At 40.1% G+C, this 25,545-nt stretch overlaps 3 protein-coding genes across 7 annotated transcripts; 2 read left to right on the plus strand and 1 right to left on the minus strand.

The window, feature by feature from the left end:
* The first annotated feature begins 2,113 nt into the window (after nucleotides 1-2,113).
* Nucleotides 2,114-5,063, plus strand: LOC122021489 (inactive TPR repeat-containing thioredoxin TTL3-like). 5 transcript variants are annotated; one of them, XR_006122556.1, is made up of 5 exons: nucleotides 2,114-2,949; nucleotides 3,142-3,215; nucleotides 4,179-4,302; nucleotides 4,403-4,492; nucleotides 4,672-5,063. XR_006122556.1 is itself a non-coding variant. In XM_042579610.1 (5 exons), exons 2-5 carry the CDS (start codon nucleotides 2,836-2,838, stop codon nucleotides 4,427-4,429), a joined length of 339 nt encoding a protein of 112 aa, XP_042435544.1. In that variant the 5' UTR covers nucleotides 2,114-2,631; nucleotides 2,831-2,835; the 3' UTR covers nucleotides 4,430-4,665. The 5 variants fall into 5 exon arrangements, 2 of the variants coding, with proteins under 2 accessions (XP_042435544.1, XP_042435545.1); XM_042579610.1 differs by lacking the exon at nucleotides 4,672-5,063 and having other exon boundaries at nucleotides 2,114-2,631; nucleotides 2,831-2,949; nucleotides 4,403-4,665; XR_006122558.1 differs by lacking the exons at nucleotides 3,142-3,215; nucleotides 4,672-5,063 and having other exon boundaries at nucleotides 2,114-2,631; nucleotides 2,831-2,949; nucleotides 4,403-4,665.
* Nucleotides 5,064-20,613: 15,550 nt separating this feature from the next.
* LOC122020463 (ethylene-responsive transcription factor CRF1-like) lies at nucleotides 20,614-22,458 on the plus strand. Its single transcript, XM_042578404.1, has 2 exons — nucleotides 20,614-20,964; nucleotides 21,073-22,458. The coding sequence occupies exon 2, from the start codon at nucleotides 21,280-21,282 to the stop codon at nucleotides 22,156-22,158; it is 879 nt and encodes a 292-aa protein (XP_042434338.1). The 5' UTR covers nucleotides 20,614-20,964; nucleotides 21,073-21,279; the 3' UTR covers nucleotides 22,159-22,458.
* A 1,093-nt stretch (nucleotides 22,459-23,551) lies between these two features.
* On the minus strand, nucleotides 23,552-25,138 carry LOC122021309 (stem-specific protein TSJT1-like). The gene is made up of 5 exons (XM_042579414.1): nucleotides 24,664-25,138; nucleotides 24,345-24,585; nucleotides 24,158-24,278; nucleotides 23,987-24,093; nucleotides 23,552-23,905 (listed from the first exon to the last, which is right to left on the minus strand). Exons 1-5 carry the CDS (start codon nucleotides 24,864-24,866, stop codon nucleotides 23,873-23,875), a joined length of 705 nt encoding a protein of 234 aa, XP_042435348.1. The 5' UTR covers nucleotides 24,867-25,138; the 3' UTR covers nucleotides 23,552-23,872.
* Nucleotides 25,139-25,545: the final 407 nt, after the last annotated feature.

The following is a 25,545-nucleotide window of genomic DNA, read 5'->3' on the forward strand; positions in this document are numbered from 1 at the left end:
CTTATAGAGATTCTTGAATCTTTTGGGTTTTACACAAATCCATTTGGATGAAATCCATGTAGCACTTGTGAGAGGTCTGATGGTCTCCTTTGGCTTCTCTAACCTACTCTCCACTAGGAACTTTATTTTTTAATGAAACATTGATACTATATATAGCTTGAAAGTCATTTAGCATTGGTCTTCCTAATATGACAATGTAGGAGGAAGATGTTGGAGCAGATTGGGCCGTCAAGAGAGGATGAATTACCTGTTTAAAAAGAAAATAAAAACCTTTCTCAAACTTTCAACTCAGATTAGCAACATACTTATAAAAAGAAAATTAAACAACTAATAAATTAAAGACACTAAGAACTTATTTGGTTACAACCTAGGTGGTTGTTAATCCAAGATAGAAGAAAGTACTGAAAAGATCTCTTTCGTGTAGGCAGAGAAGCCTATTACACACGTTGAACGCTCAGAAATGTGCTAGGAAATAAATATAACGGTTGTTGAATTATTCCTAAATCCAGGGGTCTTTTTATAACCCCTGGAAAATTCTATCCGAGGTTGGAAGGCGCCTTCGTGGAAGGTGCCTCTAGCATAGCAATTTTATTTGTGCGAAGATAAAGTTTTATCTTTGCCAACGATCATTGGGAAGGCACCTTTGAACTGTTCATGAAAGACATCTTTGAACTGTTCATGGAAAGCACCTTCAAGCCATTGAAGGCGCCTTTGAACTGTTCATGGAAGACGCTTTCAATATGTAGGATTGGAAAGAATGCTAGAGGGGGTGGGGTGAATAGCGATTGTGAAAATTGTTAGCAAATTAATCAAAGTACGCAACGGAAAAAATGAACCAATGCTAACAAACTGAGTTTTAATTGGTTCGGAGCCTTCCACGAATCCTACTCCAAAGCCCGCACTAGTCGAGTGTTTTCATTGGGCAATCTACTAACAATTCACAAAATATTACAGGAGAAAAGTACAAGAACTGGAAATAAAAGTTACCAATAACAACAATAAAATGGAAAAGTCTTGGTCGTCGGTTGTCGGTGAAGCGTAGCAGCGTTGCGAGAGCCTTTTCGGAGCACCAAGCAAGAAGACGATTTGTAGTGATTATTGTTCTGAAGCTCCAAGTCGAGGGCCTTTAAATAGGTCTACTCTGGGCGCCTAGAACCCCTCCGGATGCTTAGATCACATGGCTCGGCCAATCGACGTGCTCCACATAAGCTTGTGGATGAGTTTTTGGGTCCAGGCGCTTAGACTGCTTCAACGCCCGTGGCTGCGCTCGGGCGAGCCTGCTTTGGGAGCCCGGACCAACTCTGGGCGCTCGGAGTTCGAGCGTACGGATCCCTACCGGGCACCCTGAGTCCTTTCTTCAACAGCCTTCTTCCTACCAGAAAAGGTTAGTCCGGACAATCGAAGATTATACCTATCCTGCAAAACAGAGTTAGCACAACATAGCAAATAGGGTAGTAATTGGATCTTATCTCCAGGAGACCAGAATTTAATCAAGATCTCAACTTAAGCTTCCCAAATAGACCTAAATTGAATCGACGCCTACAGTTCCCTCAATGGGGAACACGTTCTCACCGAATCACTCCCTTTAGTGACTTACCTTTACTTACCTGCCAAACATCTGGTCCTTCAGACCCGTCTGGATTTTCTCTGGCATTGCTTAGTATCCGACCAAGTTGATCTACTAACACTTGCCTGCAACACTGAGTTAGCACAATAGATACAAAAATGGTAAGGAAAAACAATGTTATCATTATTAATAATTCACTGGTCCAATCGACCGCGATCACATATTACCTAGTGTTACCTTCCTGTAGGGATGTCCAGCTTCACTTACTAGGACTTCCATTATCTGGCTTCAGTCACCAGGACCTCCATCACCTGGCTTCACTCACTAGCGCCCGATTTCACTCACACTACAAGAAAAAACATCTATTATGACATTTTCTTTACGACACTTATTAAAAAGTGTCATTATAAATATTGTATAATGACACTCTTTGCATCTAATTAATTTTTTATAAAAATCATCATATTAGACGTTTTCCCGTGACATATTTTATAAATGTCATTACATTATAAACATATTAATCAAACCTTTTCCTTTGACCCTATCATTTCCTTCCCTCTCCCATTTCTTCTTCATTCCTTTTCTTTATCGCTGCTAGGTTTCTTCCATCTCCCACCTCTTCTTTTCTTCCCTCTCCACAGCACAGCCAGGTTTTTCCCTCTCTGTAGCAAGCAAGTAGTGGTTCAAAGGTAACCCTATTTCTCACTTCTTCCTTTTCCGCAACACCGCGCACAACCTCGCCAGGCGACGAGCAACCATTTTACAAGCGATCACACTCGAGAGGGCTGCAACCTCGCCAGGCCGTTGGTTCACTAGCGGCATATTCGCGAATGGCTACACGCGAAGGGGTCGATGCCTCACTAGGTAACCCATTCACAAATAGGCACATACGAGGGGGACGATGCCGGGCAGTGACCTATAGCGAGGTAGCGACATTGCTATCTTCTTCTGAAACTCTCGCCCTTTTCCATCTCCATATACTAGTAGGAAGCTTGCCCTTTTCCTCACGCAGCACCGAGTCGAATTGATCGGTCTTTCCTTTCCCGACATTCATCTTCTCACAGGTTTGTGTCTTAATCCTCGATTGCCCCTCCCCGCTTTTCAATTCTTCCCCTCATGGCACGGTCTCGTAGCGCTCTTGCTGGAGCACGTCCGAAGGATATGTTGCGAGCACTGTATTCTTCTCTTTTTCTAACTATTTTCCTTGTTTGTTGGTTGGCACATGTTCCCCTCCCCTTTTCAATTTCTCCTCTCACGGCATAGTTGTGATGGCGGGTGTTGGTCTTGATGCTTGTTGTCATTGCGCTAATGTTGGTGCACGGTTGAAGGATCAATTTTCTTCTTCAGACGTGTTCTTCAAAGATCTGAAATCCTTGAAGAAGGTATGATGCTCAATTTTGTTTTGTTTTTTCTATCTCCTTGGCTTTAGAAATGTTTGAGTAATTAAATTGTGCTATAGAAGACATGAATGGAAGAATGAGAATGAAATAAATCAGTCTGCATGCAATACAAGTAGATTTACCACTAATAAGCACATCTCCCATATTAAACTATCAATTCAATTTTATATAAAGGAGTGTGAAGAGGCATTGGTTTTGGATCCTGCTTTCAGGCATGCACAGCAAAGGTTGGCATCGTTGCTTATAAGGTTGTAACACTTTAAAAATGTTCCATTCTTTCTAATTCAAGTTTGCAAATTGATTGCTACTGGTCCTAGTGTTATGCTGAGATATTGATATTGCTTAATTGCATATGATTCATTTCCTTGGAGCTAGTCACCCACTACTGTTATTAATTATGACATGTAATTTATTTATGAATACTTCTATTACATAATTAATAGGTATAATCGAAGAACTATCTCAATTTTATCAAATTTTATTCTGATTGATAAGGTTGCATCTTTTTTTTATGGTAGAGTTGTCTTATGATTTTTGCATTGTTTATATTTGTTTTCAAAGTTGCAACATCAATCCCTTGTCCTTACTACAGTCATTTTGCTTGATCACAATTCTAAATTGTAAAAGAGATCTTTTTGTAGAATTGTGATGGAACAACTTTAAATAAATTACTACCCATATATTTGTCTTACATTCTTCTGTTTTAACTCACAATATTGGTAGATAGCCTTGGAGTGCCATTAATTGCAGTAATTAAAATGCATCCTTGTGTTGCTCAATAAGAAAACAAAAAAATAACATTGTTATTGCCATATATTAATGTTGCTCCGGATGCACTTATATATGATTAATTGAATTCTAGACATACAATCAAGTGTATGTTTTGTTTACTATGATTAGTAGACCACACTGCAACAAATATTGTGATCAGAAATAAATAATAACACGTGAAGTTTTTTATCATGTTATATGAACTCAAGAGCTTGAGAAGAAAAACAAATTGTTGTTTTTTGTGCTTAGTTTGTTTTAGTTTTTAAATTTCATTGTTCTTTCTTTTGACTCATTGTGATAAATGATGTTGATGAGTAAATCTTATACTGAAATATGCATTCTTCTAAATAAACTGTTTATTTTGGTCAATAGGTTAGGTTAAGTTGAGAATGCTAGGAAACATCTCTTGCTAGGTTAAGTTTACATTATGTTGAATTTAGGGAGCTTCAAGCAGTGGAAAGACATTTGGACATGTGTGCAGAAGCCCGAAAGGTTGTAGATTGGAAGAGTGACCTTAAGGAGAGTGATGCTGCCTTCATTGAAGGAGCAAATGCTTCATCATTTGTAAATTCATACTAGCACTTAATCTCATTAGTTTGGATGTCATGTTAATGTTATTATAAGATAATACAATAATGTATTCTTATAATGCCCACAATTGCAGGTAATGGCTTCAAAATGTGAAGCGTAACTTTAACTTCATCAACTTGAAGAAGCTGATATGGTCATATCCAATGTATTTAAACTTGATAGTGTAAATTCACCATCCTCAAATACTAAGTTTTTTGGTATGCTGGCAAATTCATACTTGTATGCTGTCAATGTCGAAGTTGACATGGCTCGAGGAAGCTAATGTTAAAGTGTTATATTGCATATTAAGGTAGTTTTCAATATTTTTATGTTCATTGAAAATGTGTAATGAATAATTTTCAGGTTTGAAAATGTCTTCACAATAAGCAAAGCAGATTCATCCTAGAAATGTGGAGATATATACATTATTGAACAACACAAGAGCTATATCTCAAGCACGAGCATTAGGCAATGAACTCTTTAACTCAAGAAAATTTATGGAAGCAAGCTTAGCTTACGGGAAGGACTCAAGTATGACCCTGCAAACCTTGTTCTTTACTGCAACTCGGATAATACGAAAGACTGTTGAGGATTGCAACAAACCTTAGTATTCAAGTCAACTACATGAATGCCCTTCTTAGTTGTGCTACCTCATATTCAGAGGTGATATGATTCCCTTCTAAAATTTAATATTTTGAGTATAGTGTATAACTAGTTTTGGATGTAAAAGACTCATCATTAGTTTGCATTTGTAACTTTGACCCAAATATTTATAGATGAATTTAGATGATCTACTTGCATTTTAAATTATATTTTATAATTTTTTTTCTATTCTAAACGGTGGATGAATTGTGATGATATATAAATATTGAAGTCATATTATATTCTAAATAAATATTAGTGATCATTTTAAATATATTTATAAATTATTATAATGATATTTATTAATGTTATTATAGATTAGTTAATGTGATATTTTAAAATGATTTTATAAATTATTTTTATTGATATTTTTTATTGTCCTTATAAAAAATATAAATGTCATAATAAATGAGTTTTGGTGACATTTAACTTTGTCCATATTATAATCATAACAAGACAAATATAAATGTCTTTAAAATATGATTTTTCTTGACATTTTAGAGTGTCATTATATTTTGAAATTGTGACACTTTTGACGTTAGCATTGATATTGTATAACGACATTATAAAATGTCAGGAATGTGAGGAAGGTCTAAAACGACATCACTATATAGGGCGTTTTTTGGAGATGTCACTAAAATGTTAGTGTCACCATAAATATACTATAAGGACATTTATGTGTGTCATAATAGACTATTATTCTTGTAGTGTCACTAGGACTTCCACCACCTAGCTTTACTTACTAGGATCCGGTTTCACTCACCAGGACTTTCACCAGTTAACTTCACTTACGAGGGCCCGACTTCACTCACTAAGACTTTCCCTTGCTTAACCTCCAATTAGGACTAGTCACTTAGTAGACTTCTCACCTCCCTATCCTTTGGTTAGGACCTACCCTTGCTAGTCAATTTTCTCTTCCAAACATTAAACCATTAGTCAAACTAACTAGACTAAGGTACATTTCAAACATCAAAACCCTATAGGTCGATTGCACCAACACAATAACTTGAAGGAGCCTTCGCACTGTTCATGGAAGGCACCTTCTATAAGGCAGTTTAGCTTCTTTTCTCCTCAAGCAAGCTTCCGCTCCAGCTTCTCGTCCTTTGGAAATATCGCGTGCTTCCTTCTCATCTGCCAGCATACTTTTTCGCAACACTTGGTCCCTCAGACACACCGAGCCCGTCGACTCTCTCCCATGCTATCCTTCTCGCTAGCTGCGTCTTTCGCTCGACTTCTTGTGCTCCTAAGTTCCAATGTACTTAAAAGCAGGGGTTAAACAACAACAGAATCTAACTTGACATGGTTGATCATATCAAAATTATCACGGGGTACTTAAAATCTCTCCCTTTTTGATGTGAGCAATTTTAAGTTAAGTTAGGGTAAAAAAATAATATTAAGATAATTAATATTGCAAATAATAATGTGTAAAAAATAATGATACCCTCCCCCTAGACTTAATGATCACTTCTTCCCCTTTTATAACATAAAAATAGGGTATTCTAAAATGTTTTAAGAATAAAGTCAAAAACAAAGTCTAAGGAAAAATATTCTTATCTAGAAAAGTTTGAAAGATTAAATGTCAAAAAATCTAGACTTAAAAAATACTTTGAAAAATATTTTTAATTATCGAAAAAAATTTAACAGACATATATAAGACAGATAAAAATTTTCATATAAAGTTAACATTATTGTAAGTAGAAATAAAGTCCTTTCTACATAAAAAATGGTTATTAATCATGAAAAATCTTGAACTATTTTCTGAGAATCCATTATAGCAAGTAACTTTGCAAAAAAAATAAATTTTCAAAAATTTGAATTTTCAAGAATTTTTAATATTAAATATTTACATTTGGATAGATAATTCATAGAAACTTCAATAACAGTCAGAAACTTTTAAAATTTTTCTTACAGATAAATGATGAAATTAGTTTTTTTTTTAAATAACTTCTAATTAATTTATAACAAAATGTATGCAAACCAATTTATTTGAAAGTACTTTTATAACGATTAAATGTTTAACAGTTAGTCAATTAAATATTTATTTCAGTAATTGACTTCCAAGCTGTGACGAGATACTAGGTCTTTTTGATAATTGGAACAACAATTATGTTGTGGATTTTAAACAAAACAACAACACCACAAAAAAGGCGAAAGGTGTTGGGTACTAGACTGCCGAGCGGAACACAAAAAAAGTTACAAACATCTATAATGAAGGGATGTACAGGGAAACGCAGACCGACAGTAAACTAGTCGCGGAAGACACAGAAAGCTCCGCGCGGCGGCTTGTGTGGCCGAGCGGAGGGACCGGGGAAAAGAAGGTAAAGAAAGCACCGGAAACAAGGAAAGAAGGAAATAAAGCCTTACGAAGAGGAGAAGGATCGGGGAAGAGGCGCCGGAGGTCGTCGGAGAGCAGGAGCGAGATCGCCGGAGCACCGAAGCAACAGGGACGGAGGTAGAAATCGCGACAGCAAATGCGGTGGAAGGGAGGAAAACGGAGATTTTATAGGGAGGAGGCCGAGCGGCCTCCACCGTTGGATCCAGGTCACGGGAATCAGAGCGCGCATCGTACCGTCCATTTCGAACCGTGTCGATCCCATCACAGTACCACGCCGCCGCCGTACAATTACGGCAGCACCGCCACGTGGCAGACAGCCACTGGAACGCATTTAATGGGCGCGTGCTCGACCTTAATGACTGGGATTGGCGAAAACTTCGAAGAGACGTCGATTAAGGCAACCGTTGACTGGCGTTTTATCTACCCCCTGTGTCTCCGAGCGGAAGGTGGTTTTAGTAGGCCGTTCGGATCAACTAATGGTTCAGTCAGTCGGACTAATCGCCTCCTTCGACTAGACTTGAAGGGGAGGCAAGTGATCCGGCGGTAAGAACAGGGGACCCCCGTTCTGAGGAGCCAACGCCACGTGGAAGTCAAAGGGCCAGGTGGTCGATAGGAGAAAGATGGACCGACCGGACGCCCCAGAAAAGGTTGGACCGATAGGCCGACCGGAGAGTGGTGAGTCGATTGCCCGGCCGACCGACCACTGTCTAAATGATGGCAAAAAGGCGCCCCGGCAGGAGCCGAGGTTCCGGCGCTTATTGAACAGGATTACAGGGTCGAGCGGATGGCACGCTCGGCCGAAGACGTAAGATAGCATACTGCTAACAGTCTCCACAGAGCACGTTACCAAGAATCTCCCAAGTAAATCACTATATATGGCCGGTCGGACGTAAGGTGAGTGCTGGCCGGCCGGACGTCCGATAGGGAGTAAGGAGAAAAGGACAAGGGACACCTTCTGACAGCGGGCATGTTCTGTGATCCGGCCATGCGCCAAATCTTACTACACGGGGTTCCGCTGTCCCATCGAAGACGTGCTTGAACTGTAGCAGTATGGTGTCAGGTAAGCTTGCTGACAGGCCCTTACTGGGGTATGGGCTGAGGACACATGTTCGCCTAGGTATGTGTGTCGAAGCTCCTTCCCTGCTCTATATAAGAAGCTCCGCATTTCGCCAGAGGTACGCGTTCTATGCTATTAGGAGTCACTTCTTAGTTGTCTGCTTACCTGACTTGAGCGTCGGAGGGTTGTCGCTGGGAACCCCTTCCCGGCCCGACTTCTGTGCAGGATCACCGGAGGTCCGTGCGGACGGTCAGAGATCTACTTCAGCAATTCGGAGAGCACCACGTGCCCAGCGTCCGTTGATTCGACTTTCGGACAGGATCAAATTACTTCTAGACAAAGTCTTTTAAAGAAATTAAATATTTAATTTGTTTTTGAAAGCCCTATGTCTAACTTTCAAAAATTTTAATTAAGAAAAAAAATAGGGCATGCAAAAAAAAAATTAACCTAAAATAGATTTCTTCCTATATGATTAATCAAAAATTTCTTAGGAATATATTTCTGTGATATGTTTTTAATTTGACCCTTATGGTATCTAAAGTACCAATTTAATCTATTAGATCTTCTAACTTGTTGAATATGTGAGCATGCGTGATTTTTTTAAACTCTTTTATGTCTATTTTTAATTTTTAATTTTCTATTTTTATCTTGTCGAAGTCTTCTAATCGATAAAATGTTGCTAGAATTCTTTTTGAATTTATCATTTTCTTTTTCTAATTTACAAGAATTTGTTGATAACACTTTTATAAACTGAAATAATTTATCAAGAGGTAGAGACCGTATTTGACTGACTTTGTCGATCCATAATCTGAAGCTCCCCCTGAAGTGTTGTAGTCTTCTAATGTCGCTCCCCCTTTATCGATGTTCATTTCAGATGAGCTTGCTTTGTCTTTATCTTCTTGGTGACTTGCCACTAGCGTAAGTCTAGCAATGGCTTCGATCTCTGATTCGGACAACGTTTCGTCCCATATCGCCTTTAGATTTTTGTACTTGTTCTGGGCTGGCTTCTTGTTCTTTACCTTGTCCTTGTCCTTTCTTTTCAATTTTGGATAATTATCTTTCACGTGCCCTTCTTCATTGCAGTGGTAGTATCTTACATTTCTTTTTCTTTGTTTACCCTGCACTTAATTAATTTTATTGGTTTTAAATAACTTTTTAAACTTCCTTACCATGAACGCAATTTCTTCATCATCAAGAGAAGTTTCAGAATTTGGTTCGTTCATTTTTGCTTTTAAGGAGATATTATGCTTGGGCTTCTTCTTCAAATCTGCACATCTCGTTTCATGAACTTCAAAAGTTGAAAATAATTCTTCTAGGGTACTTACTTCTAGATCCTTAGAGATATAATAAGCATATACTAATGATGCTCATTCAGTAGTCCTAGGAAATGCGTTAAGCGCGTATCTTAGCGAATCTCGGTTGGTTACCTTTTCTTCGAGATTCGTGAGTTCGATGATGAGTTTTTTTATTCTTGAGTAAAGGGGTGCAACAATTTTGCCTTCTTCTAATTTGATGTCGATGATATGATTCCGGAGCAAATCCTATCTCACAATTTTTGCCTCCTAGATCCATTCATGTAGTTCCAGGAATTTCTCCCAGAGCTCCTTGCCTGACTTGTAGGCTCTGATCCGGTTGACTTATTATGAAGGTAAGATGCTCACCAGATGGAACTCTGCTTTGTCGTTTGTCACGAAGTCGGCTTGCTCCTTCTTAATCTACTGGTATTTTGTCTTCTGGTGCTTCAAAATCAAATTTCATAACTAGTAATACATCAAAATTGGTCTTAAAAATATCTCCATTTTTTTTTCCAAATCACGAAGTCCCCCTCGAACTTAGGTGGGTTGATGTTCGGTCTGACCATCTCTTGTGTTTCGATCGGCAGTTAGTCCTTCTAAAGCGACATCGCTCTAATACCACTTGTTGGAGCAGGTTGGGTCGATAAGAGAGGGTTAATTGCCTGTTGAAAAATAAAATAAAACCCCTTTTCAATCTTTCAACTCAGATTAGTAGCACACTTATAAAAAGAAAATTAAATAACTAATAAATTAAGGACACTAAGGAGTTATTGGGTTACAACCTAAGTGGTTGTTAATCCAAGACATAAGAAAGTAATGAAAATATCTCTTTTGTGTAGGTGGAGAAGCTTGTTATACTTATTAAACGCTCAGAAAACTAGAAAGTGAATACAAGAGTTGTTAAATTATTCCTAACTCCATGGGTCTTGTTATAGCCCCTAAAAAATTCTATCCAAGGTTGGAAGGCGCCTCCAATGTGACAATTTTATCTGTGCAAAGATAAAGTTTTATCTTCACTAACGGTCACTGGGAAGGTGCCTTCGAACTGTTCATAGAGCAAGTGTCTTTTCTCCTTGAACAAGCTTCCGCTTCGGCTTCTCGTTCCTCGGAAACGCCGCATGCTTCCTTCTCATCTGCCAGCGTACTCCTCCGCAGCACCTCGTCCCTTAGATGCACCGAGCCCGTCAACTCTCTCCTGTGCCGTCATTTTCGCTAGCTACGTCTTTCGCTCGACTTCCTGTGCTCCTAAATTCCTGTACACTTAGACACAAGAGTTAACAACAACAGGACCTAATTTGACTTAATTGATCATATCAAAATAACCACAGGGTACTTACAGAAGAGACATCTACCACCATGAAGAGTGTTTTCGTGGTCCTTTCTGGGACTCTTCTCCTAGAGTCAGAGAGAGAGAGAGAGAGAGAGAGAGAGATCTACTCGAGCAGTAGCAATTGATGGCCCCTAAAGCTAAATAACGGAGTAACTATTGGACACAACTCTTCATCTTCTATTGCATTTGATCAAGGGTTGCCTTAAATATAATGTTGACTGAGCTGCTTATAACTATAATGACTCTTTTAACATTATAATTAGCAATTAAAGCATGAATTACCAGAGCGCCCTCAAGGGGGGCTTCCACCTTTTGTAGGTCTTGTGTACTAAAGCTTAAAGAGGGCCCAACCTTCCATCTCGACCGATTCCTACAACATAATTCTCCTGATGATGGACATGGGTTTTCCAGGCTCGGTTCAAATCTCTATTGGTGGTCCTTCCAAAATCAAGTTTATAATTCCTCTAGATGGACTCCTGACTTTCTCCTTGCCTTTGTGTCAGTTGCTCTTTATGGGAGATATTGATTTTTCTTGTTAGCGCCTTGATTTGCCCGAGTGTCTACATCAACTAGCAAGATTATTTTTTTCCCAGGTGATCTCTGGGCGGGCGATAGGTCACTTGTGTTTTTCCTTTCAGGGGTAGGGGAGGTTCCTTCCACTCTGAATACGGGATGGAAAAATTTGAGGATCCTAGATCCATTGTCCGAGCAAATTGAACCTCCTCTACATTAACATACTTGACTGAACGACCGAGCAAGTTGTCAAAATTAACTTGGGGTTTCCTTACCAGGGATAGGAAAAAGTCTCCTTCTTCTAGGCCTTATGAAAAGGCACTCATTAATATCTTTGAAATCATCGAATGTACATCCTGAGCTACCTGATTAAAGCGTTGAATGTCATCCTTTAGTGTTTCCTTAGTATTTTACTTGAAAGCGAATAAATTCAATGACATTTTATGATACCTCCGACTATTAGTGAAATGATGTAAGAATACAGTTTTGAAGTCGCCAAATGATCGGATAAAAGTAGCAGCGAGCCGGCTAACTGCATTTGAGCTAAGCTCGACAAGGTAGTTAAAAATATTTGACACTTAATGCCATCAGAATATTGATGCAGCATAGTGACATTTTCAAACTTACACACGTGATCTTCTGAGTCAGTCATGCCGTTATACTGTCCAATTATTGGTGGTTGGTAATGACGAGGCAATGAATCCTCCAGAATGTTCAGACATAAAGGAGAAGGATCCTGGCTATCCCTCTGAACAACTGCCGACATTCTATCCCGGTTGGAGTTACAGGGAGGGTATTTCTTGCAGAAGATTCAGAATGTATTTCCTACAGAAGATTCAGAATGTATTTCCTACAGAAGATTCAGAATGTATTTCCTGAGCATAAGCACTGGTAGTGGTTACCACCAAGTTTTGATGTATACCAGTCGGAGGTATTGTTGCCGGTGGAGCGCGAGGAATTCTTGTTGGAACCGGACCACGAGAAGTCAACTGTTGCACTTGTTGTTGTTCGAGTGTGCCTCTTACCATAGCAACCACAATCCTATCCAAGTCTTCTTGTGTGAGGGTGAGTGTCGGGATATTTCTAGTGTAATCCATTGAGTGTCTCGATTTAGGTATTTACCTTCCCATAGATTACGCCAATTTATTCCTACTCTGATATGCTCTAGGGTGACTCGCCAATGAGATGGCACGTATGTTGTCCACAGTTGACAAGTAAATAAAGGATCATCGTTGCCGAGAGTATCTGCAAACAAAGTCACCGGGGGAGCGATCCGGCGCTTGCACTTCAATGCTCAAGTCAGACACAATAACACGAAGAGGAATTGAAGAAATAAAGAGTTAGAGATAATGTCTAACCTTGCCCTCAGCATACACTTTTATATTTTTCTTGGGGACTTTCCCTCTTTCCCTATTTAGGAGCATTAATTACTGATAGAAGATATCTTTACTTGGGCTTCTTTGCCTTCAATGGAGCCAATATTAATTTAGCAGTATTGATTGCCGATAGAAGATGTTTTTGTATTGACTTCTTTATCTTTAATGGTGTTGTAACAAATATAGACGAAATCTCTTTTGTTTTCTTCTCCCTTTGTTTCATTGGTTTGTTATTATTTTGTCATGAATAAGTACAACAGTTATCTTCAACATCTGTTAATCATTAACACCCCTATCCGTTTATCCTCAACCCTCCAATGCTACTGTATATCTGATAGTCCTCTTAGCCTCCATAGGCAGCCTCGATCGATAGAGCACTTTGGTATTTACCCCTGTCATCTAAGCTAACTTCGTCCCAGTCGGCCGGGTACTTGGACAGCTAACTGGGACAGCTAGCTTAGTCGGCCGGGTACTTGGGTTGCTACTTGGACATCCAGCCCAGTCCGAGTGATATTCACCCCGGATAGTCGGGTACTTGGACAACTACTTGGGATAGCTAGCTTGATTGGTCAGGGTACTTGGGTTGCTACTTGGACATCTAGCCCGATCCGAGCGATATTTATCCCAGTCAGCTGGATAGGTATTATTTCGATCGTTCTAATTTTAACTTTTTAATCCATGTAGATAAAATATCTTAACTTAGAAGGACACGTGAAGACTTTATCTTTTCCCCATTTCATTACTCTATAGTTTTGATATAATCCTGGATTTGAGGTCTCTGAATTGACATATTATGGGCAATTGCAATAAAAAATCGTTCTTGAGTGAACAAATGAAACTACTCGTTTTATTAAGTTGCCATGGATTGCTTTAAAAGCCTTCTTATGATTATATGCGCCGAAAGAGGGAGGAGGGAATTTGTAATTGTAAACAAGTCATTAATGGGAGGATAATATACCATAAAATATTGAAATGTGTTGACAGACACTTGATTTATGTGAGCTATCACATTGATGATAAAACTATTATATTAAGTGTCAAAACATACAATAGAAAACTTATTCAATTGTAAAATTATGGCAATCCTTCAAGCGCAATCAAACTACAGTACCACAGAATAGTACTTTGCCTTGGAAACATAATAATAGGATTAAATCCTCCCACGATAGATTAATCAACTAAAGTTGAAGATTCTATTGTAATATATTATAAAAAAAATTTCTCTGGTAGTGAATCAAGAACATTAGCCGTCAATATTAGTTCAGATCTTTTGTCCTGAAATCATGTATGCTCGTGTTCCTTAAGATATGTACTTTCTTAATTTATTCTAATAGTATAAATTTTTATAAAGTTAAGCCAATCATTATCAGGATTAATTAGAACCTAGGGCCTTTTAATAAAAAACCGTCCGTTGCTTCGTCAAAATCCTTCCGTTGCAGCCCGGCCCAATACATATCGCAGCGGACCTGCTACTGAAACCGTCCGTTCGTTGTCTCATGGCGGTGAGTTCTCCGGACACTCTCGCCGTCATTTCATCCGTTTCGGACCGCGCATTCACGATGCGGCACTTCTGTCTGTTTCGTTGGGCCTCGCTCGAATGGGAAGCCGAGCCACGACGAGTCGTCGTCGTACGTCCTCGTCCCAGCCCCGCGCATATTTTACGTGTTTTCCACTGCACATTCAACGGATTGTCCTGCCTGCGGCCCACTTTCTCTCGTTTCTCACCCCACCAATCGATTAAATATTCCAAGGCACAGAGCAGCGACCCCATCAACAGTTCGCGTCTATGCGGTCGAGAGGCCATGCACGCAACTGAATTATTCTCATCAGTTGCGGCACTCGAGGAATCGTAATACTGGCTAACTAGCTAGCTAGCTACCCGACCGCCACCATGACTTTCTTCCGTCCGTACCCTGTCCATTGTGTTGCGTACGTGTCGTCGTGCGCGTAGTGAATGACGCCATCCTCCTCGACTTGGGTTTCTAGAAAGCGATGGCTTAATGTGGGCCGTGAGGCCCAATATCCGCACTCAAGCGGGACGAGTCTCACGTGCTTGTCGGTTTTGCACGGCCACCACGCGGCAGGTCGTCACGACGAGATTTCATATGAATTAGTTTACCCAGCTTGATTGCCTGCCTGCACGTGCCGTGGATAATAATGGTATTTGCATAAAGAGTTATTGCCTTCTCGTGCGTGTAAAAAATTGAAAAATAGATAAATAAAAAAGATGTCACGTGGTCAGTCGTGGAATTTTCGGAATTAGACTGAGATATATATATATATTTTTATTTTAGAAGTACAATAAATTGAGAGTAACTCTGCCGCTGTAGCTTTTATTGTCCCAAGCGAGATGTATGCATATAATTAATGGTGATAAATAGTAATATGTTTATCTCACACCTTGTTTGAAAACAACTTAAATAAATTAGTTGAGGGAATGTTTAATTTAGGGGAATAGAAGTGAGGAATGGGGAATGAGAATAAAAATTATTGATTGTCATTATTAATATTTGGATTATAAGAATAGGAATATAAATAAGGGAATGAATCCTTGAAATCAGGTAATGACTCATTCCCATGTACCTCCCCTTCAATGAGTCATTACCCTATTTTCATCAATCAAAATATTTTCTTATTCCAAAAATACCCTTGACCTAAAATTAAAATTTTCTCCCTTAATATCAAATATCAAAATATATTTATTTATTTTTTCTTTAATATCACTTCTCTCTCTTTGTTCTCCCTCCATATTTTCTCTCTCGTCATTTTATCACACTTTCTCTCTCCTATCACACTCTCCTTCCTCCTTTTTCTCATTACACTTTCTCTCTCATCATACTTTCTCTCTCCTCAATCTCTCCCATCACACTCTCTTTTTTCTTTTTTCTCATCACACTTTCTCTCTCCTTAATCTCTCTTGTCACACTTCCTCTTTTTTTTTTCTCAACACACATTCTCTTTCATCATACTTTCTCTCTTCTCAATCTCTCCCATCACACTCACTGTTCTCTTTTTTTCTCATCACACTTTCCCTCTCATCATACTTTCTCTCTCACCATACTTTCTCTCTCCTTAATATCTCTCATCTCACTCTCTCTCTGCTTTTTTCTCATTACATTTTCTCTCTCTTCATCCTCTCCCATCATACTTTCTCTCACATCATATTTTCTCTCTTATCATTCTCTCTCCTATCACACTCTCTTTTTTCATTTTCTCTCATCACACTTTCTCTCTCATTATTCTCTTTCATCATATTTTTCTCTCACATCTAGTTTTTTCTCTTATTTTCCTTTAAGGGTAAAAAAGGAAATTTTGATTTATTCCGATAGAAAATATGCAACTAACCAAACATTGCTTTTAAGAGTGATATCCATACTCATACCCATTCTCATTCCACAATATAATGATTCTCATTCCGATTCCTATTCCTAGGAAAGAATCAAACGCCCCCTGAATTGAATTCCATTAGGAATTGAATTCTAGCAGGAATTCAATTCAATTCCTATGTTTGGAATAGATTAGTGAATAACAGATTTGAATTGAATTCCTTAATTTGGAATCTATTTTAATTGAATTCCATTCTTATACATTTATCATTTTATCCTCATAACTAACCATTTAATAACAAAAATTTCAGAAAGAGAGTGTTAGCATACCACTCTTGATCTATCCAAACAAAATGTAGAGGCTACTGAGGAAGTCGTTGATTTTGTTGCTGATTCTATTCAGCAGATAAGAACTCGTGTTTGTTTTGCTAGGATTTCAATCCAGCGCACGGGAAGAAGTTGGCACACGGCGCACGGGAGCAGACAGTCGGTAGATAAAAAAAGGGGGGGGTTTTAAAAGGGGCATTTAAGTAATTCTAGTTCTTCAGGGTAAATTCCCTATCCAAATCAGATGGGTTTTGGTCTGATTTACATTTGCACTATTTCATGGAATTAGAATTCAATTCTTGAGCGATTCCATATCAAAATTTTATACCAAATAATGGAATTGAATTCCAATTCCACTAAGAATTCAGTTCTTAGTCTTTCCAAACAGGGTGTCAGTGTCTCCATCAATTTATCTTTGGATCAATACGGAGGAAATAATTCACATACGGCTACTAATTTTTTGAATAGTGACTAGCACATAAAAAAGATATTTATCTCAATTCTATTGATATTTGAATCTCATACCTTATGATGATAATATTTTATGTGTTAATGATCATATTATCCCGAGAAGATTGCATGTATATAACTAATGCACTTTAGTTTCATGATTAAAATATCAAATTGATGGGTGATGGTGAGTGATCCTGTCCGAACGCTGAATCGACGGATGCTGGGGACGTAGCGCTCTCCGGACTAGTGACGTGGATCTCTGACCGACTGTACGGATCTCCGACAAACCTACAAAGAAGTCGGGCTGGGAGGGAGTTCCCGGCGACGACCCTCCGACGCTCAAGTCAGACAAGAGGAAGATGAGAAAGTAGCTTCGAATATCAGAGATTGCGTACCTCCGGCGAAGTATGAGGACCTTTATATAGAGCTGTGAAGAGGCTTATGCACACATACCGAGGCGTTCACGTGTCCTACTACCATACCTCAGTATGGGCTTGCCAGAGGACCTTGCCTGACACCATACTACTACAGTCCGAGCACCTCTCTGATGGGACAGTAGAACCTTCCGTCATAGGATTCTGTGCATGACTTGGTCTTCGAACATGCTTATTGTCAGAAGATGTTCCTTTGTCCTTTTGTCTTTTCTCTACTCACGCCGAGCGCCCGACCGCTCGGTAGTCCCATCACGTTCGATCGGACATAGGTAATGGTCCGCTCAGGAGATTCCAGGTCGTGTGCTCGGCCGAACCTGTTCCTTCCCCGCCTTGCTGCTTTATGCCTCGGCCGAGCGGGCCACCCGCTCGGTCAGTGACCTTTGTTCACCATGAGCGTCGGAAACCCGACTCCCGTCGGGTTGTCTTTGATTCTGACCCATTTGGCCGGTTGACTCGATCCTTACCCGATCGGCTGAACTCCATATTACCCTTAACTTTTGACCTCTAAGTATCATTGACTTGCCTCAAACGGATCTCCCATCTTTACTGTCGGATCAGTGAAAAAAAGTCAAAGATTGAGAAATTTTTCCACAACGCTACGAATAATGGATTGAGTAATTAGTGATCAAGTGAAAATGTGTCGACGGTGGCAAGACGTGTTGTTTGGTTAACTAAAGACACTAATTAATTCATCATCAATTCTGTATTTATTTGTTTGTTTGTTTTCTATAACAAACTAAAAAATTCATCATAAAGTACCATTACGAAGCAATTGTATTTCTTAATTGAATCCATGTGCAATCGATTGATATTTTTCCACGGTCCAAAAAAAAAATAAAGACTAATAAATGTAAGACGCTTGTTTAAAGAAACAAAAATATCAATTGCCATATATAAAATTCCGAGATATTTCAGTCAAAAAAATGTCGAATCCAAATTTCTCCATTCCTGTCCTCCGTTTTTGGTTTTGATTGATCGATTAATGTCAACAACGACTCCACTAATTCCATCAATTGTCAACGACAGGACCATGTACTTACTACGTAATCATTGAAGTTGTGTCTATGCCGTATCTAAAGGAAGCATCGAGGAAGGAGAGTTGGAGGAGGATCTTACGAGGTCAACTCTTCATGTGAAGATGTCAATTACCATACTGTAGAAATTCAGACATTCTAAATTTATGTTTGAATGAAAAATCAATTTTTGGAGTAGGGAAAACCTTCTTTTACTACCAAGCACGTTGGTGTTTATTAAACTTAGAGATTCATCCTATTTAATATATTTTTAAAATGTCTTCTAAAATTTTACTAATATTAAAATATCTCAAAATATTTTTACTGATAAAATATTGCTCTCGTAAAATCATCATCCAAATTTGAATTTTACGAGTGAAATGGACATTGAAAGAAGTCTTTTAATATCAGTGATGCTTGGAGATAATTTTTAAAAATTATAAATCTGTTAGGACATTTTAAATTATAGTAAAAGATTATCATTTTAGACACAATCTGTTGTTAGATTATGTAAAGAAAGAGAAATCGACTATCAAATAGTTAAAGAGTACCCTAGAAGTTTTTTTTTTCTTCGAAAATGTGTCAAAATTTAATCCTAGTCTTATTACAGAAAACTTTCGATCATTTTAAAGAACCAATGTTGTGTAGTCAACTTAGAAAATAGCTTGATAATATATTTGTATTTCAATGCATATTTAATACAAAAAAATTTAGTGAATTTATTTAAAAGGACTAGGGGTGTAAATGAATTAAGTCGCTCATGAGGTATTCGAAACTCGATTTGATAAAAATTCTTTTGAGCTCGTTTAATGAAATTCGTTAAGATAAATAAATCAAGATCAAACTTCACAATATTCGATTCGTTAGCTTATAAACATGTTCGTTAAACTCACGAATCAACTTTTAAATAAAAAATAATAATTTTGATATTAATTTATAAATTTTACACATTACTTATGAAATAGATAGACAAATATATTGCCCCTAAGGTAAGATTAAGTTGGCTAGTGCAAAGTAGAGTTGCTATCATAGGGTAAGGGTTTGATGAAAAGTCAAGAAAAAAAACTCTCCTTTGCAATGGTCAACTACAACTTTCCGATTTATCTTTTCATAGATGATCGTGGGGTCGACCGTGTGGGGCCGTTGAGTTGACAGATTCCACCTTTTACTACCATATAGATAAATATATTAAATTTATTTATTAGAATAAAATTGTAAATTTTAATAAGAATATTATAATTTTCTCTAAATATATAATTTAGTTTTTAATGAATATTTAAATTTATAATTTATATTTATTTAGTTCGTTTAGATTCGATAAAAGTTCGAATAAGCTCGTAAGTCATTAATATATTCGTTAAATAAAATTCGAGTTCGGTTCGATTATAAATGAGCCAAACTAAAATATTAAAGAGTTTGATTCGACTTGAGTCGATTATACCCTTAAAAAGAGCATAATGTAGAAAATGAATTGTTGATGATTAGAAAATAAATAAATTTTCAAGGCTAGAAATTAAATTAGTGCCAAAACTACCCACTTCCTTTTTTTTTCTCAAATTTCTCTTTTACCCACCTAACTAATAATGAATATTTATAAACTCCCAATAATTAAGGGCCCAATAATAAACACTCAATTAAAATGTCGGGATTCATAATGCACAAAAAGATCCTGCTGATGACTACGAAGCTAATAAATTCACACAAAGTTCCAGATCACTAATCTCCGAAATTAGTGAGTTAAGCATATTTTGATGATTAATGAGTATATATTTTATCCAAATTATTTTAAAAATTAAAATGCTTTTGAACTTTTCTGCTTATTGTTTGAGCTGTTTCTGTGCCCCCTTTCAGTCTTCAACTCTTCTCGCTTTAGTCAGTGCGCGCGTGCAAAATTTGAACCCTATCGTAGCCGTCCGATCCTGGGTCCAACGCCAAGATGCGTGAAAGGAAGCACTGGCGGGGCCCTGCGGAGAAAACTGAGCCGCGACAGCCGTCCGATCCTGGGTCCAACGCCAAGATTCGTGAAAGGAAGCACTGGCGGGGCCCTGCGGAGAAAACTGAGCCGCGATAGCCGTCCGATCCTGGGTCCAACGCCAAGATTCGTGAAAGGAAGCACTGGCGGGGCCCTGCGGAGAAAACTGAGCCGTAGGTTCCTCATCTTCTCCCGTTTCCGTTCGTTATTATTAATGCGCCTGACGCCGTCTTGTTCGTCCCCTTTTATCCTCATTTCCTTCGCTTCGGGGTTTTAGCGGCGGGCAGATCGAGAAAGCGAAGAGAGGTTGAGGGAGGGGCGGGCGGCGACAGCGAACGCCGACGAGTTAAGGTTGAGGTTTGGATTCGTGATTTATGTCGTCTGGCGATCTCGATCTATTCTCGCACGGTGCCGGAAACTTTGCAGCTTCGAACCAGCGAAGCATCTCTGGCTCCTGCGTCGTCGGTGGGCTCACCTTCTTTCTCTTCGCCCTCTACGCCACCTCCTCCTTCATATCCTGCGCTCCTTGCGTTCCACTGAAGTGGGAGGGTTCGAAGAGGACGGACTCGATGCGATATACCAGGTTTGATTTCTATTATGATTCCTTGATTAGTTGGTTGCCTTCGTCGTCTTAAATAACTTGGTCGGGAAAGTTTCAAGATCTTTGCTTTCGTGGTTTCCATGGCTGCAGGGTTGGTTTTGGAGTGAAGTACTTTGGGTTTCAGCATAAAAATCTGTGCTTTGTCCTGTTCATCTTCTTGAGAGGAGCCCTTACTTGACAAAGGGAGCAGCCGAACAACTCCCCCTTTTTGGCTTGCGTTTTCCTCGTTTTTTTTTTCCTTCTTCCTTTGCTTTTTCGTTTTTCGTTCTTGATTCCGTCTTGAGGTTGAGGAAGACAATGACTGCACTTCGGCACATGCTCGGGAAGCAACCGCATAAGATGGGTAAAAGGAGGGCAAAGAACCAGCAGCAACTCGTCAGATCCGGTTCCTCCTGTCAGCACGAATCGAAGCGATGGGCAAGAACAATCCGCGTCGTCTTTGACGACCCCGACGCTACTGAATCAAGCGGCGACGAGGGCTTCAGCTATTCCTTTCGCAGGAGGAGGGCGATTCACGAGTTCCCGGCTCCTCTGTCTCTCCCTGCTGCTTTCTCGCCGGCCTCGTCGCGGGAAAGCAGCGGGAGGAACCGTAAAATCGCCCAAACGCGAAAGCCCCAGCTCAAGTCACTCGGTTCACTGACCTCGTCATCTTCCGCCAGATTTAAGGGGGTCAGGCAGCGGCCGTGGGGGAAATGGGCGGCGGAGATCCGCGACCCAATCCGCGGTGTTCGCCTCTGGCTCGGCACTTACGACACGGCGGAGGCTGCGGCCGCCGCTTACGCAGCCGCCGCTCTCCGCTTCCAAGCCGAGAAGAAGAATCTGTCTCGCACTTCCTCCGATACCACTTCATCCTCTGCCTCGACGCGCTACGACGCCATAGGGACCCAGGATCCGCCTTCCCCGTCGTCCGTGCTCTACCGCCGAGGCGCCCCCGCGAAGGCCTCCATCGTAGTAGAGGAGTCGATCGCGGAGCTCTTCGTGGAGCAAAGCCTGTCGCTCGCGGAGACAGGCTTAGCATTCGAACCGGACCTCTTTCCTATGGATCAAATGGAACCTGAGCTTCTGCCAACTGATCAGTTCATCGGCTTCGAAAGCATTCCCATAGACGAAGAAATCACCGGCGACGACTTTCCCAGTCTGGAGATCCTCAATCAATGGATGGATTTTGAGTTCTAACGAAGTTGAAAATTTTGCAGCGTAATCCCCGTTGACGAACTAGTGCCTGCCGTCTATCAGTCTACAAAAATCCTATTACCCTAATTTTTGTCACCTATAATTTATTATTATTATTACTATTACTCCTATCACTATTATCTAGAGAGAGTTTGCTGGAATAGAGGAAGAGTCGTGTTCAATTTTGCAATGTTTGTGAGATTTTCTTGGATTTTCCCGAAGCTATAAGAGCTGCTCCAAGAAGTTTGTTGCTCTGCCCTCTCTTTTGACTGTAATCGTGACAGTGATCTTCTTGTTGTCAAACCTGGTGCCAACTTTGATGTCTTCTCTTTCTCATGCTCACTGTGTGTTATTCTTTAGTAGGAGGCTGGCCGGTGTTCGACTGCTTGTTGCGTACGCTCTTTGCTTCCATTGCTTTGATGGTCGAAAGTGCTTTGTGCGACGCATTAATAACGCACTGTAAAAGGTGAATCTCGGTCATGGCTCTTAGCTGGCCTCAGGAACCAATTGATAGAGGTCGTAGTCAAACCTTACTTGATTCACCTTCTGCCGCGTCTCATTCAACTATCGCTGCTTGGCTGAATAGTATGGATTCTTTTCTATTGCGTAGAGTTGACGTTGGCCTCGAGGTCCCAAGGAGGAACACGCCAAGCAGTTGGCGACAACAGTGTTGGTTATCCAGTGCCGGTCGCCAATGCAGTGGACTTGGTCATGGCACACCAAGCCGCCGTGCGAGAGGGGCAGCCAAATGTTCAATGAAGTGAAGTAAAGCAAAGATTAGGATATGCCTACTTTAATGGTCCACGAATAAACAGTACTGCTGAGGAATTTTTAGCAGCCTTTTACCACTCAAAGGATTCACCGAAAGAATCTCTACCAGCAGAGTTCACCAGTGCAGTCATTTTTGCGAGTGTGAGATAGATTAAAAAAAAAAACAAATTGGCACTAATTTGACTAATTGAAATTATATTAAAACAAGTAGTTTAATTAAAAAAAACTAATTTTTTTTAAGAGCTGGTGTGTGTCCCGGCGCTGTGGCTGTCGACAGAGTCGTTAAAGGCGTGGAATCGTCCATGCTTATCCTCTGAATTCATGGGCAGCGCACGTCTCCATCAATTAACGTCGCACTGTACCAGGAGATCGATAGAGGCCGAATAGGGCCACACGTAGCAGGATACGATGACTCATCGTGCAGATAACGAAATCTAGTGCCCTTTGGATGCATCTGACGCAGCTCGAGCAGCACAGTCACCCTCTTTTATCGGATGGTGGGTGCAGGTAGAAAATAGGAGTGATAGTAGTGGGAGCAGTGAGTTCCCAGGCTTTAGGAATATCTTTTAATAATAACTTGATAATCTTAATTAATTAACCTACTTTAGAAGCATGCCACTGCCACAGTTCAGCCTTATGGGCCTGAGGTTTAAAAGAATACCCTAAGTAGAGTTCTGACTAGGACTAACTGAGAGAGAAATGAGTATCTTCGAAACTCATCATGAGTCGGGCCTGATTCAGCTCGGCCCATTTGCTTATGGCCTGCAAGAGCAATTTTTTTACAGATTTTTTGCACGTAAAGAACGTGATTGGAAGCTTCATTACGCATATATCGTCGCGTCAAATTAGCTTTGAACGAGGCAAGTTCTTCAGCCATCGTCATTTATTTCCACACGTACACAAGTTCATGATATGAACAGCATTTATTGATCGATACAGGCACGAATCACTCCGCTGCTTGTGAACATGGTCGCTCAATCTACAATCCAGAAAGCCAGGTTTAGGGTTTATATTTGAACAGACAACAAATTAAACCATGTGCATTCCGCTACTTAATTACCTTGAAAGTTGCACCCCAAGTGTCTTCGTCCGTTGCTGGCAAAACTGTGACTCTGTTCTTGGGATGCTCGTAGCTCCGTATTCCAGTGGAAGTCGAGAAGAAACAACCTACTTATTACAATCCCACATTAAAAAACCTTTGAGAAGAAAAAAAAAAATTAAGGTAAAGGACCTGGTGGAAACGATGCTAGTGATTGGCCACATGCGCTTCTGAGCACCTCTGTTTCATCTGAGAAAGCTAGGTAGCCATCGACGGTTATTCCCAAGAACAAGGGCACCTTCCCATCTTGGTCCTACGCAAATTAGATGGATTAATGTTTTCGATTAGTTAACTGATTGATTTGTGCGTGATTAATTACGGCTGCGGCGAAGACAGTGGAGGTGACGCGGTCGAAGACGACGAAGGCGAATTGGCCGACGAGGTGGGCGAGCATTTGGTTCGTTGAGTACGGAGCTCGGTCCCGCAGAGCTCGATAAGCTTCCATCACCAGCACAACCTCGCTCGCGTTCTTCGCCAGACCGTAGTGCTGCTTCAGGCTCGGCAGGTTCTCCAGCGTCCCCTTGAACAAGCAATAAATCTCCTCGTTGACTGCGAACGACCTGAGAATTAAGAAAATTCATCGAATATTGGTTCATTATATTGATCAAACAGATAGAGAGAGAGAGAAGATTGAGCACCTTGGTTGCAGCAAGGATTGGTTTCTGTGGGTGAAGGCGATCCGTGCGGCTCCGCCGATGTTGAGGGCCATGGAGCAGGGGTTGCTTTGGAGGAAGGCATCAAGAAGCTTGGTAGCTGTTTGTTTCGGGGTGGGAGTTCGGCTGCCGGCTTGGACGAGCTCCTCCGGTGGGCTGACGACTGCGTCGCTGAAGACTGCAAGCATCTTCGATTACTTCAACAAAGATATATTAACCCCCTTCGTTTTGGCAATTAAGAGATGCATCGATAGAACTTTATCTTTCATGAATTGGTAGAGAAATAGAGGAGGGCAAGAACAATAAAGGTGGCATGGACATTGAAGTGACCGCAATGTCCACTAGCTTCTTTTGCTCTCTGGACGGTTTGGGAAAGCGACAAGGGAGGTGGTTTTAGGAAGGCCAAGTGCAAGAAGAAGAAGGAGCTAGAGAGGCATGGAAGACGTGCAATTGGTGGAGGTGGCTTTGGGAAGATCGATGTCTCCCTGGGCCCTGGTCCAAATCCTGCGTTTTGATTCAGAGGAGAGCTCCGTTTCGTAACGTAGGTTGCTTAGGGGACGACGACAAGGCCGAGTGAAGCCAAACAGTTGCTTCCTAAGAGACGTAAAGGCAAAACTGATACATTAATTTTATTTTGTTCGTGTATTCTATTGTTTTATTATCATTCTCGTAAGTTTGTCACAGGGTGTAGTGCAATGATAAATAAGTTACTGGAGATAATGAGTGTTTAAATTTCATGCATGACACCTAAATCATATTCTTTTGCCTGATTAAAGCAACAATTCATTCAAAAACCTCTAATCATAAATCTATTTGAACCAATTTAAAAGGTCATCAATTCCCGAGTTATACGTATTCTTGAGAAAA

The sequence above is a fragment of the Zingiber officinale genome, chromosome 9A (assembly GCF_018446385.1).
Source record: "Zingiber officinale cultivar Zhangliang chromosome 9A, Zo_v1.1, whole genome shotgun sequence".
NCBI classification, from domain to species: domain Eukaryota; kingdom Viridiplantae; phylum Streptophyta; class Magnoliopsida; order Zingiberales; family Zingiberaceae; genus Zingiber; species Zingiber officinale.

What these genes read in the sequence shown, in the direction of transcription:
- LOC122021309 (XM_042579414.1), bottom strand. Translation starts at nt 24,866, where the DNA reads ATGCTTGCAGTCTTCAGCGACGCAGTCGTCAGCCCACCGGAGGAGCTC. An exon ending in CAATCCTTGCTGCAACCAAG is followed by an intron (nt 24,586 to 24,663) that starts GTGCTCAATCTT and finishes CTTAATTCTCAG; the next exon opens with GTCGTTCGCAGTCAACGAGG. An exon ending in CCACTGTCTTCGCCGCAGCC is followed by an intron (nt 24,279 to 24,344) that starts GTAATTAATCAC and finishes TAATTTGCGTAG; the next exon opens with GACCAAGATGGGAAGGTGCC.
- LOC122021489 (XM_042579610.1), top strand. Translation starts at nt 2,836, where the DNA reads ATGGCGGGTGTTGGTCTTGATGCTTGTTGTCATTGCGCTAATGTTGGT. An exon ending in ATCTGAAATCCTTGAAGAAG is followed by an intron (nt 2,950 to 3,141) that starts GTATGATGCTCA and finishes TTTTATATAAAG; the next exon opens with GAGTGTGAAGAGGCATTGGT. An exon ending in TTGGCATCGTTGCTTATAAG is followed by an intron (nt 3,216 to 4,178) that starts GTTGTAACACTT and finishes TGTTGAATTTAG; the next exon opens with GGAGCTTCAAGCAGTGGAAA.
- LOC122020463 (XM_042578404.1), top strand. Translation starts at nt 21,280, where the DNA reads ATGACTGCACTTCGGCACATGCTCGGGAAGCAACCGCATAAGATGGGT.